General features: G+C 40.8%; 2 protein-coding genes across 2 annotated transcripts in view; both read left to right on the top strand.

Moving 5' to 3' along the window:
- Positions 1-22046, top strand: part of LOC139445660 (uncharacterized) — a 108542-nt gene that overhangs the window by 21507 nt on the left and 64989 nt on the right.
- On the top strand, positions 1925-11175 carry LOC139445319 (uncharacterized). The gene is made up of 11 exons (XM_071226441.1): positions 1925-2134; positions 2592-2750; positions 3147-3376; positions 4201-4325; positions 5134-5431; positions 5923-6049; positions 6194-6430; positions 7778-7978; positions 8198-8333; positions 9440-9551; positions 10866-11175. Exons 1-11 carry the CDS (start codon positions 1925-1927, stop codon positions 11173-11175), a joined length of 2145 nt encoding a protein of 714 aa, XP_071082542.1.

The following is a 22046-nucleotide window of genomic DNA, read 5'->3' as shown; positions in this document are numbered from 1 at the left end:
GAAGGGTTATCAATAATGGGATGGGTGATGAGTTCAACTGCATACGCTGTGATTAACAATAATGCTCCGAGTCAATACATTTTGTCAAATGTATGACATGTATTACGTGAATGAACATATTGTTTATACTCGTCCATGTTTTTGACGGACAAAATAATTTACATGCTCGGTAAAACTGAGGACGGGCATCATTGTGTGTTTCCGTGCTTTGTTCAGGTGAACAATTGACTTGTCCTTGCATGTTTTGTGACGGGTGCCACTTGTGTGGCAGGATACGCTCACCTTTTCCCGAACACCCATTGGATGACCTGAACCACTTCGGATTTTTATCCAACATCAGTCTGATACACCATGATATAACTGAAATACTGAAATACTGTACAGTTGAAAATGATGTTTAATGCGATTACCGTAGTGTGTTACTGCAACTGTTCATATTTTGTGCAGTGATGTTATGTAATATGTAAAAGAAAGCATATTCAATTATCCAACTGATTTGAATAGAATATACTTGCGTCAGTGTATTTTATTAACGCCCCAAATCGTAATTTAAACACATAAAATAACAGATCACGCATGGTGCCTTGACTTACTACTAGATTTAATGGGCCACCCCGGAATAAAATAGTTCCCCCCAAAGCGAGGAACATATGTTTTAGTAGGTTTACAAGAAATATATTCCAAACAATATCCTCATTAGATGAGAAGATCTTTTGCAGAATTACCTCAGTAAGTCAATTACAATGACAGAGCGTCGTAATACATTTACATCAAGTACAATACGTCAAAATGGCCGACACGATAAACGGGACGGGAGATATTTTTGAAGTTGTTAATTAACCTGTGGCTATTTCAAGCCTTTGTCATCACTGATCAATTGGCCGATCATTGAAAGGTGATTGTGAAGATGTGTCAAATAGATACTAAGGTAAATTCATAGATTTCTGTAAATTGTCACTGCGACAGTTTGGATTTATTTTCGTGGTTTTTCTCTCTGGGATGGGTTGCAGCGAGGGTATCCTTAAATGGGCTTGCAACCACGCTTCTGTTTGAATTCGTACCAGGGAATTCCAAGGATTTTCCCCAGGAATGTGGAAGTAGTCAGTGTTTACGCCTTTTCAAGAATACAGTCACGTGAAGAACGTCATGTGACCGACCTCGCGCCCAAGTCGTATATCTTGTAAACTTCACATTAAAAAATTAGTTATTGTTATAACCAAATGAAACACAACCCATTATCCGATAGGGGTAACTGTACATAGCCGTTACCACAATAAACTTAGTAACATTGTTTGGTTTGACTTCTTGGCGCGTGTCTGAATTCCATTAACATGTAACATATCCTAAAACTAGCTTATCAGCAAATCTCGCTGCACTGCGCGCGACAGATACTAGAGCAAGGCATGCCAGAAATACGAAACCTAAAGCTTCGGAAAGGAAGCCTTGGACATCACGTGCGTCGGGGGACCAGCGCCATCTGATTGGCCGTTAACAGTTGTACAAGGCGGAGCAAAAAGCATCGTTTTTCCGTCCATTTTACGCTTGAAAAACTCGACCCTTTTCTGGACACTTTCTAGACGCTGACCAATTAATCAATTTTAATGAATTTTTAGTCGTTTTTCCGTCCAATGACCATATACGGGAAAAAACGACGTTTTCGTGTTTGCAGTGACGGCACCTCATCAAACTAAGTTGACCTGTGAGGAGGACGTGACTGCGGATACCTTTCTCTCCCATCATGTGGAGAATGGAGATATGTGAGTCACATGGCATGAGAGGCCTTGAACAACCAACGTATTGTTACAATAATCAATCTAAACTTATCGAATACCCATTGATTAAATTTGCAATGACAAATATATAGCAGCCTACATATTATGCAAGCTAACTGAACTTCTTTGATTATCCGGGTTTTTTTCTCAGAATGGAATTTACATTTGAGGCAACTAATGGTGGCTACGTTAAAGTGAGGAACAAGGAGAGCGGCAGTCTCGTGACTTACTACTACGAAGGGAAGACACAAATCAATCGGTATATCCTCGGGTTTGACTTCATAGACCCACATCACTGCAGTGTAGATCTGGAGGAGAACTGCAAAGATGACATGATATCGCTGGCAAAGACCCCCACACAGGTCATTTGAGAACTTGTGAAGAACAATTATTATACTGAACAATGAATCCAATTTCTGAATCAGTGTACATGTAAACCAAATAGGGAGACATAATAGATAATAGTTGCATTATTGTTATCATTCTAGTATTGTAACACTGTAGAAACATATATATGTAGCTTGACAGTATAATAGATATCTATTGTAGGAATAACGTCATATAGACCTTCTGTGGCTATTGCTGAATATTGTAGTTCTTATCTAGTCTGTCTAGTATGGCGCAACATGGTTCTACATGTATGTACTCTTGGTCTCCAGGCTAATGGGCACATTGAATACAGGAGCAAAAACTGCACTGTGCTGGATGCTGCTTCACTGGCCATTAATCGGCCTGTTTGTTACATGATGTTCTCATCTCAGTGATGTCCATGTGTTGATGAGTGTCATGTATACATGTAATGTATCCGTCTATCTTCAGGCTCCGATCAGTGTCACGTGGCAGGGATGGAGGGACGACGTCCTGGTGTTCTCCTACTTGGTGTCGATATTTGAACTTTATGACCAACATCCAAACAGAAGTGACTCTCAACTCGTGGAAAAATCACTAGCCTTTGAATCTGACAGATACAGCGGCGAGGTATATTATGGTGACAGATAATATGCCTTAACTCATTCACAGAATTGCGTCCCTTAGAAGTTTCAATATCATTGAAGGTCTGGTTGGTAGCGCAGATTCGAATAGAATTTGATCCTTGGTCTCGACACCTCATCTGGTCTTGTGGGATTCAAGACCCATGTTCCCATCAGCTTTGCTCCCACATTTAGCTGGCAAGCTGTGATATCTGGTCAAGGTGGGATTGACGCCAGCTTACTGAGTTTGCTTAATCATGTTACACACATAACAAAATTACACACATGCATGAAAAAGTTAATATATTATGATCATTTGTGTGATATTTATTGTCAAGCCAGTACATTTTTGTCATCTGATCTTTCACATCTAAATAATACATCATTCATCCTTGGTTTGCAGATGTCTTCGAGCCAGTTTTACCTGTCACACCCCGGGGTGTATGCGCTTGTTTTAACCGCTTACGACAAGGCCGAAAACAGCAAGAGTGCTCGGATAATATTCATCTATGATGCGGTGTCAAGTGTGGGCGTTGTCCATGACACGAGGCTGCTAGTGTCGTCATCGGCTTCTAGAACAAGCCACCGCTGGCAGTGGAATACGACGGACGTGTCTGTCGACTGGGTGAAGAGGTAAGGAAGCATGTATCCACCAACCCGTGTCATCTGCATCACCGTAGGCGTGGTTTGATTAACGTGAGGGCTCTTCATGATAAAATTGTATTGTGCAATAATTTGCACATATTTGTTTGTTTGATCCCCTTGTGAAGCATGTCAAGAGTCAAGAAGAAAAAAAAGCATTTCACAGTTTTCTTAAAACGAGCCAAGGACATAATCTCAATGTCGGTGTTGATTTTGTTGATGTTCCTGTACTGCTGGACGGTACAGAAATGAGTGTCAACCAAGCGAAGTGCCGTAGCAAATCGGCCAGTTTTTCAAGGAAAGGCTACCTGACCGACCACCGTACAGTGTGTTGCGAAGAGAAGCAATCCCGTAGAGTCCTTCGCTTGGATGAAATCGGCTGGAAAGATTCAGGAAAAGCATGGTTGTCCGACTCCCCATTGTTCTCAGTGCCTCCCAGTCTATTGACTGACATTGGGAGAGTACCTGGGTTTGCTACCAGGAATACAACCCTTCTGACAATCTGGGTAATGCAGAAGGCTGCACTGTTGGGGAGTCTTCACATTCTCCGAAAAGTTCTAGGTGGATTCGACCGTGCAGCCATTCCTGGGCGAAGTCCCATCCTCCTGACTGTGCCAGCCACACACCCCACACACACCCCAGCCCACACACCCCTTTACCCCTCTTTGCTTTGCTTTTATTTATTTTTATCTGTATATATAATGATATATTTCGTATTTATAACAATAACATATTTGTCACTTAATCAAGCACGGTGTAAATATACTTGTGACACACATGTGTATAACAATATAACATCCCTATATGCTCTACAGGTACATCAACACCCTCCATTACAACAACGGGTGGCTGAAGCAAGCAGCCTCCTTGCATGACGTTACCCCGGACTACGACGATAACAAGCACTCCAGGGGAATAGACGCCATTGACCACGTGCAGGGTGAGGAAGTCCTTGTGTTTATAGAGTTTCATTTCTATTGTGGAAGAACTTGAAGCATATACCGTCAGAGGACAATCAGTGGTTGATAGTGTGAGCAATGACCTATGCTGTCGGGGAGACAATCAGAGGTTGATAGCGTGAGCAATGACCTGTGCTGTCGGGGAGACAATCAGTGGTTGATAGCGTGAGCTATGACCTATATCGTCGGGGAGACAATCAGTGGTTGATAGCGTGAGCAATGACCTATGCTGTCGGGGAGACAATCAGTGGTTGATAGCGTGAGCTATGACCTGTACCGTCGGGGAGACAATCAGTGGTTGATAGAGTGAGCAATGACCTATGCATATAATGTAACCAGGCCCAAGTTTCGTCCATGTCATAAGTATCTATGCGTGTATTAAATTAAAATAAGATTCCTTTTAACCATTTCATCGCATAGTGTCCTTTAAATCAGCATAAAGTTGTGATAAGATGTAGCTCCTTCTATCCTCAATCCTGCTCCAACATCTGGGCTAAAGTGTTGATGTAAGTCTGCTATCCTTACACCAGGAAGGCAATGATTAGGCTTTTCCAAAACCTGTTTTATTTACGATCGCAAGTAGTTAATTGTCTTTTATGTCAAATTGTTTTGAGTTTTATCCATCAAATGTCATTTAACTGAATAAGCAATCACCTCTGCTTCAATACATATGATTATGTCACAACTGGTGTCTTGTATCGTTGTTCTGTTTATAATAGTTTTCTGTCACAAACCACCTCCCCACAGTTAGCTAACGCGTCAGTCAAAGAAATGGTTTCCATGTTCCAGGCATAGTTGAATACCGCACCGCCTTCCTGATTGACCACAGTGGCGGCAGCAGCATCCTCTCTCCCCCTCCTGACGCCAACTTCCAGAGCCAGGGTCTGACTCAGCACCAGACAGTCACACCGGTCCTCGTGGACGGAGACACCTTCAGGTTCTGGGTCAGGGCGTACGACATCAGGCGCGAACTCCTCCAGGAGAGCGTAACAGTCCACGTGGACACATCGCCTCCAGTCATAGAAAACCTGTGGCTCACCAGGGTCAACATCAGTGTTCATAAAGTAGATAAATTCAATGAAATGACGTAAGTTTTTCTTTCTACATGTTAAGTAAGTAAACATCACCTTCAACGTTACCCGTGCCCGTGGGTTTCACCGAAGTGGTAAACGTCTGAGACCTGCATCACTTTGGACTTTCCTCCCACATTAAGCTTACACACCGCGATATAACTGGAATACTGTTAAAAGCGGCGATAAGCCCAACTCACTCACTCACTCACCTTCAACGTAAGACAATTGCAACGGGTCGCTCATTTGTCTCGTCCGCCACAATTTGCGGCTCTAAGTTGCGTCCCTTCGGCTTTCGTGAAACTTATGATCATGGGTTCAAATCCAGCTTCTCACTAACTATGTTTCTAGGTTTGTCAGTACCATACTCGTGCTCGTGGGATTCACATCACTCCGGGCTTTCCTCCCGTATGAAGCTGACACGCCGTGAAAATAACTAAAATACTGTTCAAAGCGTTAAACCAAACTCAGACACTCATGCAACTAAGTACCATGTCTTGCATTTAAGATTTGAGTGGCTGGCGTTTGATGACCACAGTGGTCTAGAGACTGTATCGTGGAGACTCTACGACAACATCACCGGTTCAGACATCGACCACAGAGAAGAACATTTATCAGCTCAAGGAGACACGCAAGTACATTACTTCCTTTGTCATTGGTTGCTTTGTTCTGTTAATATCAATGTTTTCTTCGTCTTAGGGAGGTCCAATATTGCTGTTGTATTGCAAATAGGGCAGGAATACCTAAGTATTTATTCAGTTGTGTTTGATTACCCCCAGACACTGGCCAACTGCACAGCGAGGTACGGCGACTATGCACGGGGCGCCAACTGCTACTGTACGCCAGGGACAGGGTGTTACCACAGGCACTTCCAGATCAAACCACGCATAATCTCGTCTAATCTCAGTCATGGTGGCGTGTTCGACGACATGCACAAGGGCGTTCACGACTCCGACTACTTCATCGAGATTACAGTTATGAACCACGCCAAACTAAACACGTCGCTTGCAATCAAGGTGAGGATAATTCCTTTCTGTCTATATATTTTGTAAAGCATCAACAAACAATGTGTGCATGCGACTTATTGAACTAGTGTTCGACAGTGTTCAAGTATTTATCTATCTGGAATCTTAATGTAACGATACTACTGAACATACCTGTAACGTAAATTAAACTCATATTACACAATCTATCATGTTGCTGTCCCTCTAGGTGACACATTCTAAGATGTTACTGCCTCTCTAGGTGACACATTCTATCATGTTAATGCCCCTCTAGGTGACACATTCTATCCTGTTACTGCACCTGTAGGTGACACAATCTATTATGTTACTGCCCCCCTAGGTGACACATTCTATGATGTTACTGCCCCTTTAGGTGACACATTCTATCATGTCACTGACCCTCTAGGGGACACATTCTATCATGTTACTGCCCCTTTTATTTGACACATTCTATCATGTTACTGCCCCTTTAGGTGACACATTCTATCATGTTACCGCCCCTCTAGATGACACAATATACCATGTCACTGCCCCTTTTATTTGACACATTCTGTCATGTTACTGCCCCTTTAGGTGACACATTCTATCATGTTACTGCCCCTCTAGGTGACACATTATATCATGTTACTGCCCCTCTAGGTGACACATTCTATCATGTTACTGCCCCTCTAGGTGACACAATTTATGATGTTACTGCCCCTCTAGGTGACACATTCTGTCATGTTACTGCCCCTCTAGGTGACACATTCTATCATGTTACTGCCCCTCTAGGTGACACAATTTATGATGTTACTGCCCCTCTAGGTGACACATTCTATCATGTTACTGCCCCTCTAGGTCACACATTCTATCATGTTACTGCCCATCTAGGTGACACATTCTATAATGTTACTGCCCCTCTAGGTGACACATTCTATAATGTTACTGCCCCTCTAGGTGACACATTCTATCATGTTACTGCCCCTCTAGGTGACACATTCTATCATGTTACTTCCCCTCTAGGTGACACAATTTATGATGTTACTGCCCCTCTAGGTGACACATTCTATCATGTTACTGCCCCTCTAGGTCACACATTCTATCATGTTACTGCCCCTCTCGGTGACACATTCTATCATGTAACTGCCCCTCTAGGTGACACATTCTATCATGTTACTGCCCCTCTAGGTGACACATTCTATAATATTAATGCCCCTCTAGGTCACACATTCTATACTGCTCTTGTAGGTGACACGTCCTGTCATGTTACTGTCCCTCTAGGTGAGACAATCTATCATGTTACTTCCCCTCTAGGTGACACATTCTATCATGTAACTGCCCCTCTAGGTGACACATTCTATTATGTTTCTGCCCCTGAAGGTGAAAGTGGATGCACCTCACCCTGGAATTGTCCACGATGGTCAGTCTGGACACCCGGAAGTGGACTACCAGGACAGTCTACAGCTCCACGCCCACTGGGACAGATTCTTTGACAAGGAGAACGGCATCGCCTTTTATCAGTACACCTTTGGTCCCAGATGTTTACAGGGAGACGTGTTTGACCTAAATGAAACCAAAAACGTCAGTCCTTTATTGTTTGATTGTAACAATGGTAGCTATAATAATAGCGTTATCATATAAAGAAAAAAAAGGAAAGTAATTTCGGAATAACTTTCTTCAGTACACATCCTCTTCAGTAAAGTACATTTTTTTTTAATGATAATATACAGTTTTGCATTCACATGTGAGCTATGAGGATACATAGCAGGAATTACTATTGTGTTATTCTTCTTACAGCAGATGGAGTCAACAAACTCTACCGAAGTCACATGGACAGCACCCTCTTGTGGAAAGTATTATGTAACCGTTGTTGCTTATAATGGAGCTCAGCAGAGAAGCGATGCCGTTTGTTCTGACGGAGTTGAGACGTGTAAAGGTACATCAGATCTGATTTCTCTGCGACCTATTTTTCTATTGTAAAAACTTCCATTTCATTTTTTCAGTAAGTACCCACTCACGTTCTCTGTAAACCCAGTAAATCCGAAGTACTCTAGACCTGATCCCTCTTCAATTTTTTCCAATTACCTGTTGTCAAGACCTCTGTTGTTATTGTTAGCTTTCAGATTTCCTTTTGAAGTTCAAATCCGGTTTTCAATTTGGACGCAAGTGTGTAAACATTTTATCCTCTGACGAACAAGGCTTAATAAGGCTTAAGCAACTTTTGTGCAACTGATAATGGACATTCGTACAATGTTCAATGCATCATGATGTACATTCACCTTTCAGTTTCTTAGAATCTGCACTTAAACTCAACATAGATGTCTGCATCCATAAGATGTGTATCAACTTCAATGTGTATCAAATGACTAAGTGGAAAACTTTGAGCGAATGATAACTACTTTGGGGAAACATGTCACGAGAAGATCAAAGGTCACATTCACTAGAATTCAGAGTGTATGTAGATATGTGGCTATGTTGTGTTTAGAACTATGAATCGATTTTCAAAAGGAGGCTTTAACAAGCTACAGCTTGCATGTAAGGTCATTGGGGAAATGGTCTATACCAAATGGGAACGTTGAAAAGTATTAGTCATAATGACTACATATATGTATTTTAACAGACGTGCTAAAATGTCACTGCTAGCAATGAAAAGGTTCATACATATCGTCAGTGTCCCTACTGAAGACGTTCCATTCAGTTCAGCGTACAGCAATACAACTATGAATATTTAATGTGTTGTAGCCAAGGTGGCAGCTTCCCTCACACCAGTGGTAGTACAGTTTATGAATATGGGTACACCATCTTGTATTAGTAGTGTTAATCTCACCCTACGTAATGGTCAAAATTAAGGGGTCAAACACATAATTTACTTTCTACCATTCAAAGATACCATCAGAAATGTACACCAAATCATTCATGACAGTGATTTCATTGGTAATTCGGCATGATACTGCCTACATGAATTCGTTATGGGAATACTATGTCATAATGCTCCTGAAATACCAAGTGAAGGGATTCTAACGTCAGTGCATTTTCCTCCAGTTAATCCATTGGTCGGAAAAACCCTTGTACCGATGGTGTCGGGGACTGTGTCTGCCGTGGTTGCAGGTGTTGCCATCATCGTTGGAGTTGTTGTCTGGAAGAGGAAACAAAGGTCATCTGTTCTCCTGAACAGCTTGTTATAAACCTTGACCTGTCTACTAATCCCACTTATCATATAATGGACATTGATATCAACCTTATAAACCAAAAAGATACACTAATCTTATCACGATCCGATAAAAATGCACATGATGTCACCTTGGAGGGTCCATTTATATTACGTTATATGTTTCATTAAGAATAAGATCGTTCTTAGGTGATAATAATGTTTTAAATTGGTACATACTATAGTAACATGATTACAGGAATGATCTTGAAGACATCACTTATAAAGAGGACAAAGAGGATAATATTTGTTGTTTTACAAATCGGGCATAGTCTAAAAAGAATATCAATTGGCAACCATCTTCCACCGCAAATCCAAGAAGACCAAACCTGAACGTTATAGGTATATTGCGAACTTAATAAATGAGACAATTCAGATTCAATTGTAACATGTACCCGTCTCAAAATGGACAATGATTGGACACATTGTTTCAACAAAGTACATGGATCTTTACACAACACTTTAATGTCCATTTTAACCATGGCTCCTTTGTCCCTGGCCGTACATTAACTAATTAAGTTCCAAGTAAAACACAACTTGGCAACGAGGGAACTGTTTTCCCCCTTTAATTTTCATTGATAATGGAACAATTTCACGAAAAAGGTGTGTCGCCAGCGGGTTTCGAACCCGTGAAGACCGCACCGAAGGCTCATGAATGTCATCTTCTACCACTGTGACATGGACAAAATGTTTACTTGCATCAGGACTCATAGTTTATCTGTTTATGAATGGTAACATTCGTTTTCTGTTATTCTATCCACCGTAAGTATTTGTGATTTAGATAGATAGAAAAGAATTGACACTTATCTTGACCAGGGCTATGTCTGCTCATAATACGCACATCAACATGGGCAAGTCATATGTAGGTGATTGATAAATGTGCTCCAGTTTGTCCCATATAAATTGTATGCTTGTCCCGGTAAGTGCATTTCACAACCCCAGTCGCCAAAGAGCGAGGTGCGTGTGCGAACGGCTCAGGGAACATTGTTCACGTGCATCACACTGGGCCGACTCACACAGTATTCTCACAGTTGAACATTGAGTTCTTTAATGTCTTTATAGATAATATCTGAAAAAAAACGCAATTGTTTTAACAGTTTAGGTGCTAAGGTTTCGTGAATGTTGACCATGGTTTAAATAGTTTAGAGCACCCATACCTTTGTTTCTAATCGTTGAAATGGTAAGTTAACTAGCCAGTTAAATGGTAAACACTATGTTCTCGAGCGCTAACCTGTACATATTGATGTTTATGTATTACAGACGTCAACCGGAGAAGACTGACCAAACTGAGCAATACAGCTTCAGACTACCAACACGTGTTAAACCTAAACAGATGAAACCTCGGGTCAACCGAAGACAACCTGAAGCCAGCTGCAGGACGTATGACACGCTTGATTTCAACACAGGCCCCGGGGAAGAAGCATATTGTTCTATACAGATTCGTGGGTCGGATGAAACAAGCATATACGAACCCATTGAAAGTCCTATATATGTAAACTGGGGCGGTACGTCGAGGTTTACACCACGCGTGACGTTCAACAGTGGTACATCAAATGACACATACGAATAAGTCCGAACACAGAATGGACTACCTCTCAAACATCACTCTCGTGCATATATTTTGTCAAGAAAACAATACAAACATCTGTTAAACAAGCGTTGCCACCGTCGGGATGCCAGGGATTAAAAAAGTTCTCTAGCAACCTGTGATTGTATCGGGCGCAACTTAATGGATCGGGTGGTCAGGCTTGTTCATTGTGTGTCATTGTAACCCGATGGCGTGGATCTCTGCTCATTATGTCAATCACTGGATTGACGGGAGTAGATTTGAATATTGTCAGACAGCTGTCAAATATACGAGGGGCATTCAATAAGTTTTGCAACTCGGGCATTTGTGTTAACACAAATATTGTCAACTTGTGGCAGGTGTGACACAAGTCATAACATCAGGTTGACACGTGTCATAACAAGTTCCAGACACATAAATAAGTTAGATGTGATGGCTTTATTCATCTAAGGGTGGTCACAATCATGGATTCTCTCAAACATGAACAACGCGCTGTAATTTAGTCGAGTATTACACAGGCCGCCATATGTGAATGTGGATTCGAACAGTTAAATCACCTACCCTACAGCCCAATCCTAGCCCCCCAGTGACTACTTCCTGTTCCGGAAATGGAATCTGCACTAGGTGGAAGACGCTTCCAGGATAATGAGGACATAAAGGCTGTCAAAGAGGCGTGGTTAGAGGGCCAATCTGCGGATTTCAATAAAAGTGGTATTAAAAGCTTCAAAGACAAATCAAATAAGTGTACTGTGGTGTATGGAGATTATATTGAAAAATAAAAGAGCCAAAGATATTCTCCGACTTGGTTTTATATCGAAGTTGCACAACCTATTGAATGCCCCTCGCATGTACATGTATCTTATGTATTTGTTTGATTGTTAAATTGTTGTTTAATGACGCATAATAGCAATATTTCAGCTATATGACGGCGGTCTGAAAAATATGTCTGGACCAGACAATCCAGTTATTGACATCATGAGCATGATCAACGCAATTGGGCTACGATGACGTACATCAAGCAACCCAGGGAGCCTGACCACCCTATCCTGTTAGTCGCCTCTTACAACAAGCAAAGTCGCTTTTTACCGCAAGCATGGGTTGCTGAAGACCTATTCGGACACGGATCTGTGACTGATTGTACTAGTCCGGACTAAGGCCGATTTTATAGAGCTAGGCCACTGAGAGACCATGCTCCAATTTAACATAAGTACCCCACAGTGTTCTCCAAGCCTAGCAGTTCTTGTTTTGGCTCATTAATGCCGAGCGCCAAGAAGGGTAACAAAAAGTTCCATGTTTTTAATGCAGGGGATCAAACCCTGACTTCGTGCTCTCCGGCCAGACGCTCTAAGACTAGAACACAGAGCTAGTCTGTATAATATATGAAAACCTAACCAAACCCTTTGATGGTATTGTAAAGTTTCTGCAGGGTCCTGGTCCATGCAGCTGACATTACATGTACATGATTGATTGGTTCCTCATGTTCAATTTCAGAGTAATCAAAAAAGACGAAAAACTGTCAATGATGACATACCACTCGGTCTCGCAGTGTCAGGTGGCGTCGCTCTTGTGGTAGTGCCAACAGTCGATGTTGGAGTTTTCATGTGGAAGAAGCTAAAAGGGAATAAACTATAAATGTAATGCGACATCAACCGATGAATTAATTTTATAAGTGAAATATCATGGATAGAAAAATTATATTTGGTAATGCACATACACACACGTGTGTGTGTCATGGGCATCATGCATGTAATAAAAAAATGTTTAAGCGAATGTTAGGGTGTATGAAGTATCACTTATCCTCTGTATGGACGTATATAACAGAACTCCAGCAGTTAACCCTGGTGCTCGTATAGCATTGGAAGATGGCAAGCCTGCAGAGAAAAACAAAACTCCTTCCGACAATACAACTCAACCTGAAGCAGGACAATACGATGCCCTGGTTATCACAGTACAGTTATGAATGTCTGTCGTGTAATGATTTGGCAGCCAAACGTTGTGTCGATTATGTTAAATGGTTATCAAAGAAATGCGACAAAGATAACTGGCGCACCTATTTGTGGAATGATAAAGAAAACTAAATGAGATGTTATAATTTCCCTAGGATTTTATATTATATCCCAGGTAGTTTATTAATGCAACTTCTGTTTATATTGTAAGATGTGACTGTTTCTCGCTAGAAATGTATTTTGCATTTTAGCACAATGATATGACATTGATGGAAATCAAATGACGAATGTATTCTTTATATTCCCGCGGATCCAATATGCAACCTTCGTAACTGAGCCCACTCGGCTGCAGACGCGCTGATAATCACGATGCTTTTTAGAATGTCCTTTTCAAGTACCCTAAGCTTCATGGAAAGTTTGTTTGAAACATACAAAATGTTTATAAATGTTGTTTTAAGCTTCTTTTGTTGGTTTCTAAATTAGATAAAGCAATTAGCCCCACGTCCTTTTAAGATTTAAAGCCTCATCCTCGGGATAAAACCTCGGGGATGACGTCCCTTGGTTGTTTTCCCCTTGGATTCAGGTTTTAAATCTAATCTGACGTGTTTATCCTACAAGCAAAGCCGTTTAAATAACTATTTTAATGTATTCTATGCGTGTACACATTTTAATGTCTAATAACCCAATTCATGTCTGGACGGATTATATATTATGTGTATATATTATACATATTTTACATGTATCAGTGCGTGTGACACTTTAATAAACAATAAAATACTGATAGTCTGATAGTAATGATACCAGGTGGTCATGAAAAGATGAGCGTGTGCTTCTCCTTCTTTGAAAGCTGTACTAAGGCCTTGAATGTTATGACGTTGATCAGATAACTAGCAAGAGTCACATGCCACTGTTTGACTTCTTTGTGGATTCTACCTATTTAGTTGTCATGTGCAAACAAGAAAGGCTGGCGCTGGTTGAACATTGCTTGACATTTTTAACCTGATAAAGTAAAATGGATAAATTTGGATTTCGATAGATGCCAAGACACTGACACTGGATTCTAGGAGTAAGACATATATATTAATATATATATACGGCAGTAAAATTAAATTTAATGATAAAAAAAAACAAAGCAGATGACAATAAAACCGATCGCCCAAACGCATCGCGGCAACGGCCATGGTAACCCAGTGCACGTGATTTCCGTGCAAATTCAATTGCACATGCGTTCCCCCATTTCTTGCCCTATAATAATCCACGAAGATCGGATAACATTCATTCGTTTTAGAATAGCTACCACATGCCAAGATTGACAAGAAATCATCGACACCAAGCCCTTGGCCGATTGCAAGCTGGACAAACCGCCCAGCAAGTAGCCAATGCATTTCATGTCCACGTAAGGACAATATACAGGTTCCAGCAATTGTACCAGACGACCAACACTACAGATGACGGACCACGTAGTGGAAGACCAAGGGTCACCACCCGACGTCATGATCGTCAGATTGTGCGACAGCATCTCCAAGATCGCTTTGTTACTGCTGTGGAAACTGCTCGACAGACCATGGGGACACACCAGCGACACATTTGTGTGGACACCGTGCGTCGACGATCGACGAGCAGACACCTCCACTGCCACAGGCAACACCGAGGACCCATTCTGACACCACGTCGTCGCCGGGACCGTCTTCAGTGGGCAGCACAGCACCAGCATTGGCGCCACCAGCAGTGGAGGAGAGTCCTCTTCTCAGATGAGAGCAGTTACTTTATCTTAACAGCAGATGGCAGAGAGAGAGAGAGAGTCTGGCGATGCCGTTGGTAAACGTTATTCGGATGCTTGTGTTGTTGAGAGAGACCCTTGGGCTGTTCCGAGCATCATGGTGTGGGGTGGAATTGGTCTTAAACAGAGGGTCGGCCCTGTGGTCTTCCAGAACATCAGTCCAGGGAGAGGCAATGGTGTCACAGTAGCTCGGTACATTGATCAAGTCTTGAGACCACACGCAATGCCTCATTTGGCACGTCGCCGCAACCACGAGTTTCAGCATGATAATGCCAGTGCTAACACTGCGAGAGCAACAAGAGACTTCCGTCAGCAGAATGGCATTAGAACCATGCGATGGCCTGCCCTCGGTCCCAATTTAATCCAAGTGAGCACCTGTGGGACGAGATTCAAAAGCGGCTGAATGACGTTCGACCAAGGCCGACAACTGCAGCTGAACTGCGTCAGGCATTCCTCAGACTGTGGGCTCAAGTGCCTATGGCCTTCATCAGCTGTTTGGACAAATAAGGTTTCTCATATATCTATTCATGGTGACGTTTCTTTTGCAGTTCAGTATATATATTCATTATTTAACCTTACTAAAGTGTTGTTTCATAGAATCCGGAAGAAAATTCAACTGCTGGAGAAGAGCAAGCACGTGCGACGACAGATTGTCACATTGGTAAAACCAACGAGCATGGCTGTGGTTCAAATATGCTCGTCAAAACAATTTAGGGAACACTGATATGTTGTAGCACTGTTCATTTGATTCCTTTTAAATTTGGTAAATGGCCTCATGATCGGCGGCTAACGTACTGATATTAAAGACTACCCTTACTCAAGTGACTTCATGACCAGAACAAAGAATTTGAATCATACTGGACTCGTCAACGTTCATTTTGACCAGCACTCATTTTCATGGAAGTTTTTGTTGTAATCTCCTCCTCACAGCTGCCGTACAAATGGAGATCGTGCATTTGCTCCCTTATTGTCATGGATTTGGGTTGATAAAGGCAGGGCGTTATGAAACTGTATCACTGTGTTCAACATGCCACAACGTCGACACCTCAGGATTGAAGAACGAGCCAGAGATATTGGGTGGCTAAATGAGAATGTTTCACAGCGGGAAGCTGCTCGAAGGTTAAAAGTCCATCCGTCATTTGCAGATTACGTCAGCGATTCCAACAAACACAGACAGTACGTGATAGACCAAGGTAAGGACGCCCTCGTGTGACAACAGGAAGAGAAGACCGGTACGTCGTTGTTGAAACATTGAGGAGGAGAACCGTCAAAGCAAACCATCTTCGAAGGCAATTGAGGGCTGCTACAGGAACAAATGTCAGTGACCAAACCATAAGAAACCGTACGAGGGAAAGAAACATCAGGCCCTGACGTCAAGCCATTAGACAGCTTCTTCTTCTGCGTCACAGAGCAGCCAGTGAACAAGACAACAGTGGTCAGCACTTCTTTTTTCTGACGAATCTCGGTTCTCACGGCAGCATAATGACGGTCGTGTTCTTGTCTTCAGACGGCGTGGGGAACGATTTGCTGACGTCAACGTCCGTTAGCACAGTCGTTATGGTGGTGGTAGTGTCATGGTGTGGGCCTCCTTCTCATTTCATCACAGAACCAATCTGAACGTCATCAACGGGAATTCGAATGCTGTTCGCTACAGGGATGAGATTTTGAGACCAATGGTGATTCCTTGTCTACATCGAATGGGCCCACAGGCGGTTTTCCAGGATGACAATGCTTGACCACATCGTGCACGCATAGTCACTGACTTTCTGGGACAAAACAATGTTACTCGCATGGAATGGCCAGCATGTTCTCCTGATATGGCACCCATTTAACACGTATGGGATCTGTAACAAGAAGTGTTAAGGAGAACCATCCTCCACCTCAAGATCTGCGCCAACTTACTCAGTGGCTGATTTTTGAGTAGCATGCTATCCCACAGAACACACTACAGACATTAGTGACATCCATGAGGCCTCTTTGTGTTGCATGTGTTGCTGCTAGGGACTTTTCTGCTTTTAGACTTTTCTCTCATGGCCAAGATTTCCAATTGTGACCCCAGTGACATTATTGACATCATGTTATGAAATGTAGTGGATTGTTCATGATTCTTTCTTACTGTATACTCGGTCATTATTGAATTTACTACACTTGTCTTCGCCTTCTGTTCCTTTTTTATTTTAAGTGCAAACTTACAGTGTTCTTAAACTTCTTTTGAGTGGTATAGTTAGAGGACTTTTCTCAGTGCGTCATCTAGACAAATTTCAATGTCTGTCAATCACTGACTTAACGGAACTTCTAACTTGCTATATCCTCGTTCATTTAGGCTCCATTGTTTCATGACTCACACCCCTATCCAGCCCACATTAACCTATAAAATCTTTAACTAGAGCAAAGAGCACATTTTTAATTCATTTATTTTCCAAACGTTGTTATTATTAATGTACAATAACACAAAATGTGTGTACTACAGTTACTGTATCCAGTATTGAGTATTGTATAACATCTCATATATATTTTCAGTACGTATGTTGTATTTTCTGAAATTAACATATGTTAATAAGCAGTATTTCGTATTCACAGACACTTTAAGCTGTCGCGAATAGGTACTTGACAAGGGCCCATTGTAGTTATAACTAACTGTGCTAGCAATTGACTTCCTTGTCGAGTTGGTCTACATGTATTTGTTGTATTCGTCCAGGCGCGTTCTGATGTGTTTGTCGCGGTGATGTCTGTGTATAATGTTTATGCACTTCGGCTTTGTATTTTAACGACGTGTCAATTTACCACAGGGTTACAACGAAATACGTAAGTACATTCCATCTCACCATTTGTCATCAGGGGTTCTTGGGTTATATTGGGAGATTACTGTGTTTTTTATGTAGAGTTAAAGGGCGACAGCACTCCAACTTTGGAAGTATTGAAATATGGATAGTTATTTCCTCATGGATTCAAGATTTGCTTATTATGGACTATAATCTCGTCTGGTGTGACTTGTTTTAAGCGCTAATTGACATCTGGTGATTAAGCAGACTTATAATGGGTGTTAGCGAATAGACTGAGCAGCCCATATATTATACACAACACAACAGCCATTAAAAGTGTGTAGCATCGCTACATGTACTTCGTTAGCTAAAAGCAATGGGCTCCCCTTAATGAAATGAAACAAGTCTTGCATTGTTTGTTCTACACTACACGTTGTGTAACGTTACTGTCGGGTATGATGAGTGAATGTGTGAGCGAGTGCGTTTATATGTAACGTCACATCGGCAATATTAATACATTAATAATAGATATATTTAGATTAACTACAAACGTGTCATCTTAGGCCAGTACAATAACTGCAATTTCATTGATTTGATTTACAAACAAGTTGAGAATATCTAAAAATTAAAGTATTAGTCAACAACACAATATACATGGGCCATATATCGTCAGTAACAAAAGAGAGATCACCATTCTGGGGACCATTGGGACTTTCAGTACTTTGGCTTCCTGCTTGGACCCTGGCATGATTTATATCATCCATTCAGTCACTTGTGACAGTTAAGGCAAAGATTAAAATGACACATTTACTACGTTTAAAAGTCTGGCATGCATAAACATACTTTGAATGTTGTGGAACTTACATACCCTCTTAGGGTGACAATGATTATATGCTCCTTCAACCTCCTCGATGATACAGCTACTAACAATCTAAGTTCAACTTAGCACTACCAATTCATAAAATAATACGATATACATAAAAACTTATCAGTTAATTCAATTTTTGTTAAAAATTCAAGAATTAAACGAGAGTTGATATTGCTTAAATGATCCTTGACTGTTTTTACACCGAGATCAATACAGTGAAGCAGGACATGCTTGACCGTGCTTCTCTCGTCACAAAGGATACAAAACCGAGGATCCTCATCTTCAACAAATAGTCATGAGTATAACGGTAATGGCCAATACGACAATGTCTTAGAATGACCTCTTGAAATATGAACTGACACCCAAGGTAGGAGTAACCGATATTTGGTTTAATTTCATTTAACAATTCAGGCTAATAAAGAACTTCGTGTGACGACAGCTTCATCAGCGACGTCAGTTCGGCAAGCGACATCATCAGCAGTGACAGTAGATTGGACCAACAGATACATTAACACAGTACATCACAAGAACAAGTGGCTTCATGGCGTCGCTTCTCTTCCTGACATACGCTCGGACTTTGATGACAACGAGAGAAGCAGAGGTGTAGATGAAGTAAGAAATGTTCAAGGTACGTAGGACACTGGGTATCGTTGGTTGATCGATTAAAGTTTTAATATTAGAGAGAAGCATACTTTGGCATAGCTGATAAAGATCACATGTTTTCACTTAATAGAAGCAAATAATTAATACTTACCTCTTTTGCGGGGCGGTCGGGTAGCCTAGTGGTTAAAGCGTTCGTTCGTCACGCCAAAGACATGGGTTCGATTTCTCACATGGGTACAATGTGTGAAGCCCATTTCATGTGTCCTCCGCCATGATATTGCTGGAATATTGCTAAATGTGGCGTAAAACAATGCTAACTAACTCACTCACTTCTTTTGCATCAGATCTCGGATATTACTTCTAATTGCAGGTTTTTAATCACTGTATGGGATAAGAAGTGTTGTCACAGTTTTATTGAGTACTGCTTTTGCTGCAGCATCGGCCATTGTGTTACCAATGATTTGAACCTGGCTGGGTACCAAACAAAAGACTATGTTATATTGGCCAGTAGCAAGATCATTATGTAATTCAATAATTAACAGAGGAGGATTACTGGATATATTCTTAATACACTGAGTTCTGTGTTTTGTTCTTAAACAGTACAAAGCTTATCACCATTAACTTGTCAAATATGGTATTCACACACACTTTCACATTTGTCCAACACTTTAACAATTCCTTATAACTTACTTGAGTCAGGCAACTACCTTTTTCGTACATGGTATAAGGATAAAATGCAAATTGGCAAAGGGCTTTTGTCACCAGATCCGAGACAAGGCGTTTCAATGAGCTTCAAACAACGAACCATCTATTATATTTAATTGCAATGAAATAATGATTTATTTATTATTAAATTAAATTTATTATTTATTTATGATTATTTAACTATTTGACTTTGTCCCTCACAGTCGTGGTGAGGCAGGCTTCCAGTTGTCACCATTGGTTGTCCTGGATATTTGTCATCATTTGTACAATGCCTTGACATTAGACTTCCTTCTTTTGTCCGTTGAATACTAAACTTTAATTTGTCTGCGCGTGGATTCCTAATTACTTATAGATACGTTGAAAGCAGTCGTCATTTATACTCTGTACATCCGGTTATTAGACCTATTCACTTCCTGGTAGGATTAGGGTCTTCATGCAATATTGCTAGCTTGTTGATTTAATCCACACTCTGTAAGTCAGCACTAGGTCTTGGCACTGTGTAATTGTGTTAATCTGAGCCAGATAAACCGGTGGTTCAAGTAATAATCAACATCTTACGTCGTTGGGTACGGTGACACACAATCAGTAAAGTCACAGAGCCTGACCACCCGATGCAAATATAAGTCGGCTCTATAACAAGCATGATATGCCTGGGTATTAATCTAAAAAGTAATTGCCACACCAAACATCGGACATGATTTGTACGTGAACAGAGTGATGGTAACGACCAGTCTGTCTAAATTCAGTGTCTTAAATGGTAAACAATATAATATTACATGTACTTCTACCAAAGCCTTTTTCTTGCCCATGGATTTGATGTGAATAAATAAGCACCTCATTTCAATAAGCAAGACACATTTTGCTTGACCAAGATACAAATGTTATGTTATTTCCTTATTCATACAGATTGTGAGTTTTGTGACTATATATTGTAGCGCATTAAACTCTCCCACAAATATTCGGAGTCACTTCTTTAAAAAAACAGTGATGAATAAGTATAAATGTTATGTTGAAAATGGATTTTGAAAATCTATTCGAGATCAAGTTATCTGGTGTTAACTGTTTTCATGCCAAACGTTCACGATAATAGCACCCATTACCAGTTAAACATAAACATGAATAATGGTAACGAATCGTGGACGCTCAGCTGAGTTTAACAACTCATCATGAAGTACATTCATCTTTCATTGTCTTAGAATCTGCACCATATACACTTTAACTCAACAAAGATGTCTTCATCTCTAAGATGTGTATTAAGTTGATGGGAACCTTGGAAAGTATTTGTCATAATATTACTTAATTGTTCATAGAAAAAAGTAGTTTTTCTTGACTACATATATGTATTTTAACAGACGTGCTAAAATGTCACTGCTAGCAAGGAAAAAGGTTCATACATATCGTCAGTGTCCCTACTGAAGACTTTCCGTTCAGTTCAGTGTACTCTTTGAAATACAACAATACAACTATGAATTTTAAATGTGTTGTAGCCAAGATGGCAGCTTCCCTCACACAGGAACAATGTATTTGATATCCAGTGGAAGTACAGTTTACGAATATGGGTACACCATCTTGTATTAGTAGTGTTAATCTCACCCTACGTAATGGTCAAAATTAAGGGGTCAGATGCATTTTGCCAAACACATATTTTACTTCCTACCATTCAAAGATACCACCAGAAATGTACACCAAATCATGTATAAGACTCATTTCATTGGTAATTTGGCATGCTACTGGCTACATGAATTCGTAATGAGAATACCAAGTCAAGGGATTTTAACGTCAGTGCATGTTCCTTCAGTTAATCCATTGGTCGGAAAAACCCTTGTACCGATGGTGTCACATTGGAGGGTTAACTAATATTACGCTATATGTTTCATTAAGAATTAGTTCGTTTATAGGTGATAACAATGTTTTACATTGGTACATGTTATAGTAACATGATTACAGGAATGATCTGGAAGACATCACTTGTGAAGAGGACAAAGACAAAGAGATATATCATCTAATATTTGTTGTTTTACAAATCGGGCATAGTCTATAAAGAGTTGTCTATGATGTCTATGACAGTCTGCAGTTCCACGCCCACTGGGACAGTTTCTTTGAACGGGAGAGTGGGGTCAAGTTCTACCAGTATAAGTTTTCGGAAAAAGTGTCTACCAAAGGAGAATTTCGGTTTGGATACAAAGTATATCAAATGTACGTCTTTCTCT

The sequence above is a fragment of the Haliotis cracherodii genome, unplaced genomic scaffold, assembly GCF_022045235.1.
Source record: "Haliotis cracherodii isolate W230 unplaced genomic scaffold, xgHalCrac1.p SCAF_6, whole genome shotgun sequence".
Taxonomy (NCBI): Eukaryota; Metazoa; Mollusca; class Gastropoda; order Lepetellida; family Haliotidae; genus Haliotis; species Haliotis cracherodii.
The sequence above is the reverse complement of the archived record's forward strand: the minus strand, read 5'-3'. Positions and strand labels throughout refer to the sequence as shown.

Excerpts from the sequence above, each read along its gene's own strand:
- LOC139445319 (XM_071226441.1), top strand. The coding sequence starts at position 1,925 with ATGGAATTTACATTTGAGGCAACTAATGGTGGCTACGTTAAAGTGAGG. Across the intron at positions 2,751-3,146 it reads CTGACAGATACAGCGGCGAG|ATGTCTTCGAGCCAGTTTTA; the intron begins GTATATTATGGT and ends CTTGGTTTGCAG. Across the intron at positions 4,326-5,133 it reads CGCCATTGACCACGTGCAGG|GCATAGTTGAATACCGCACC; the intron begins GTGAGGAAGTCC and ends TCCATGTTCCAG.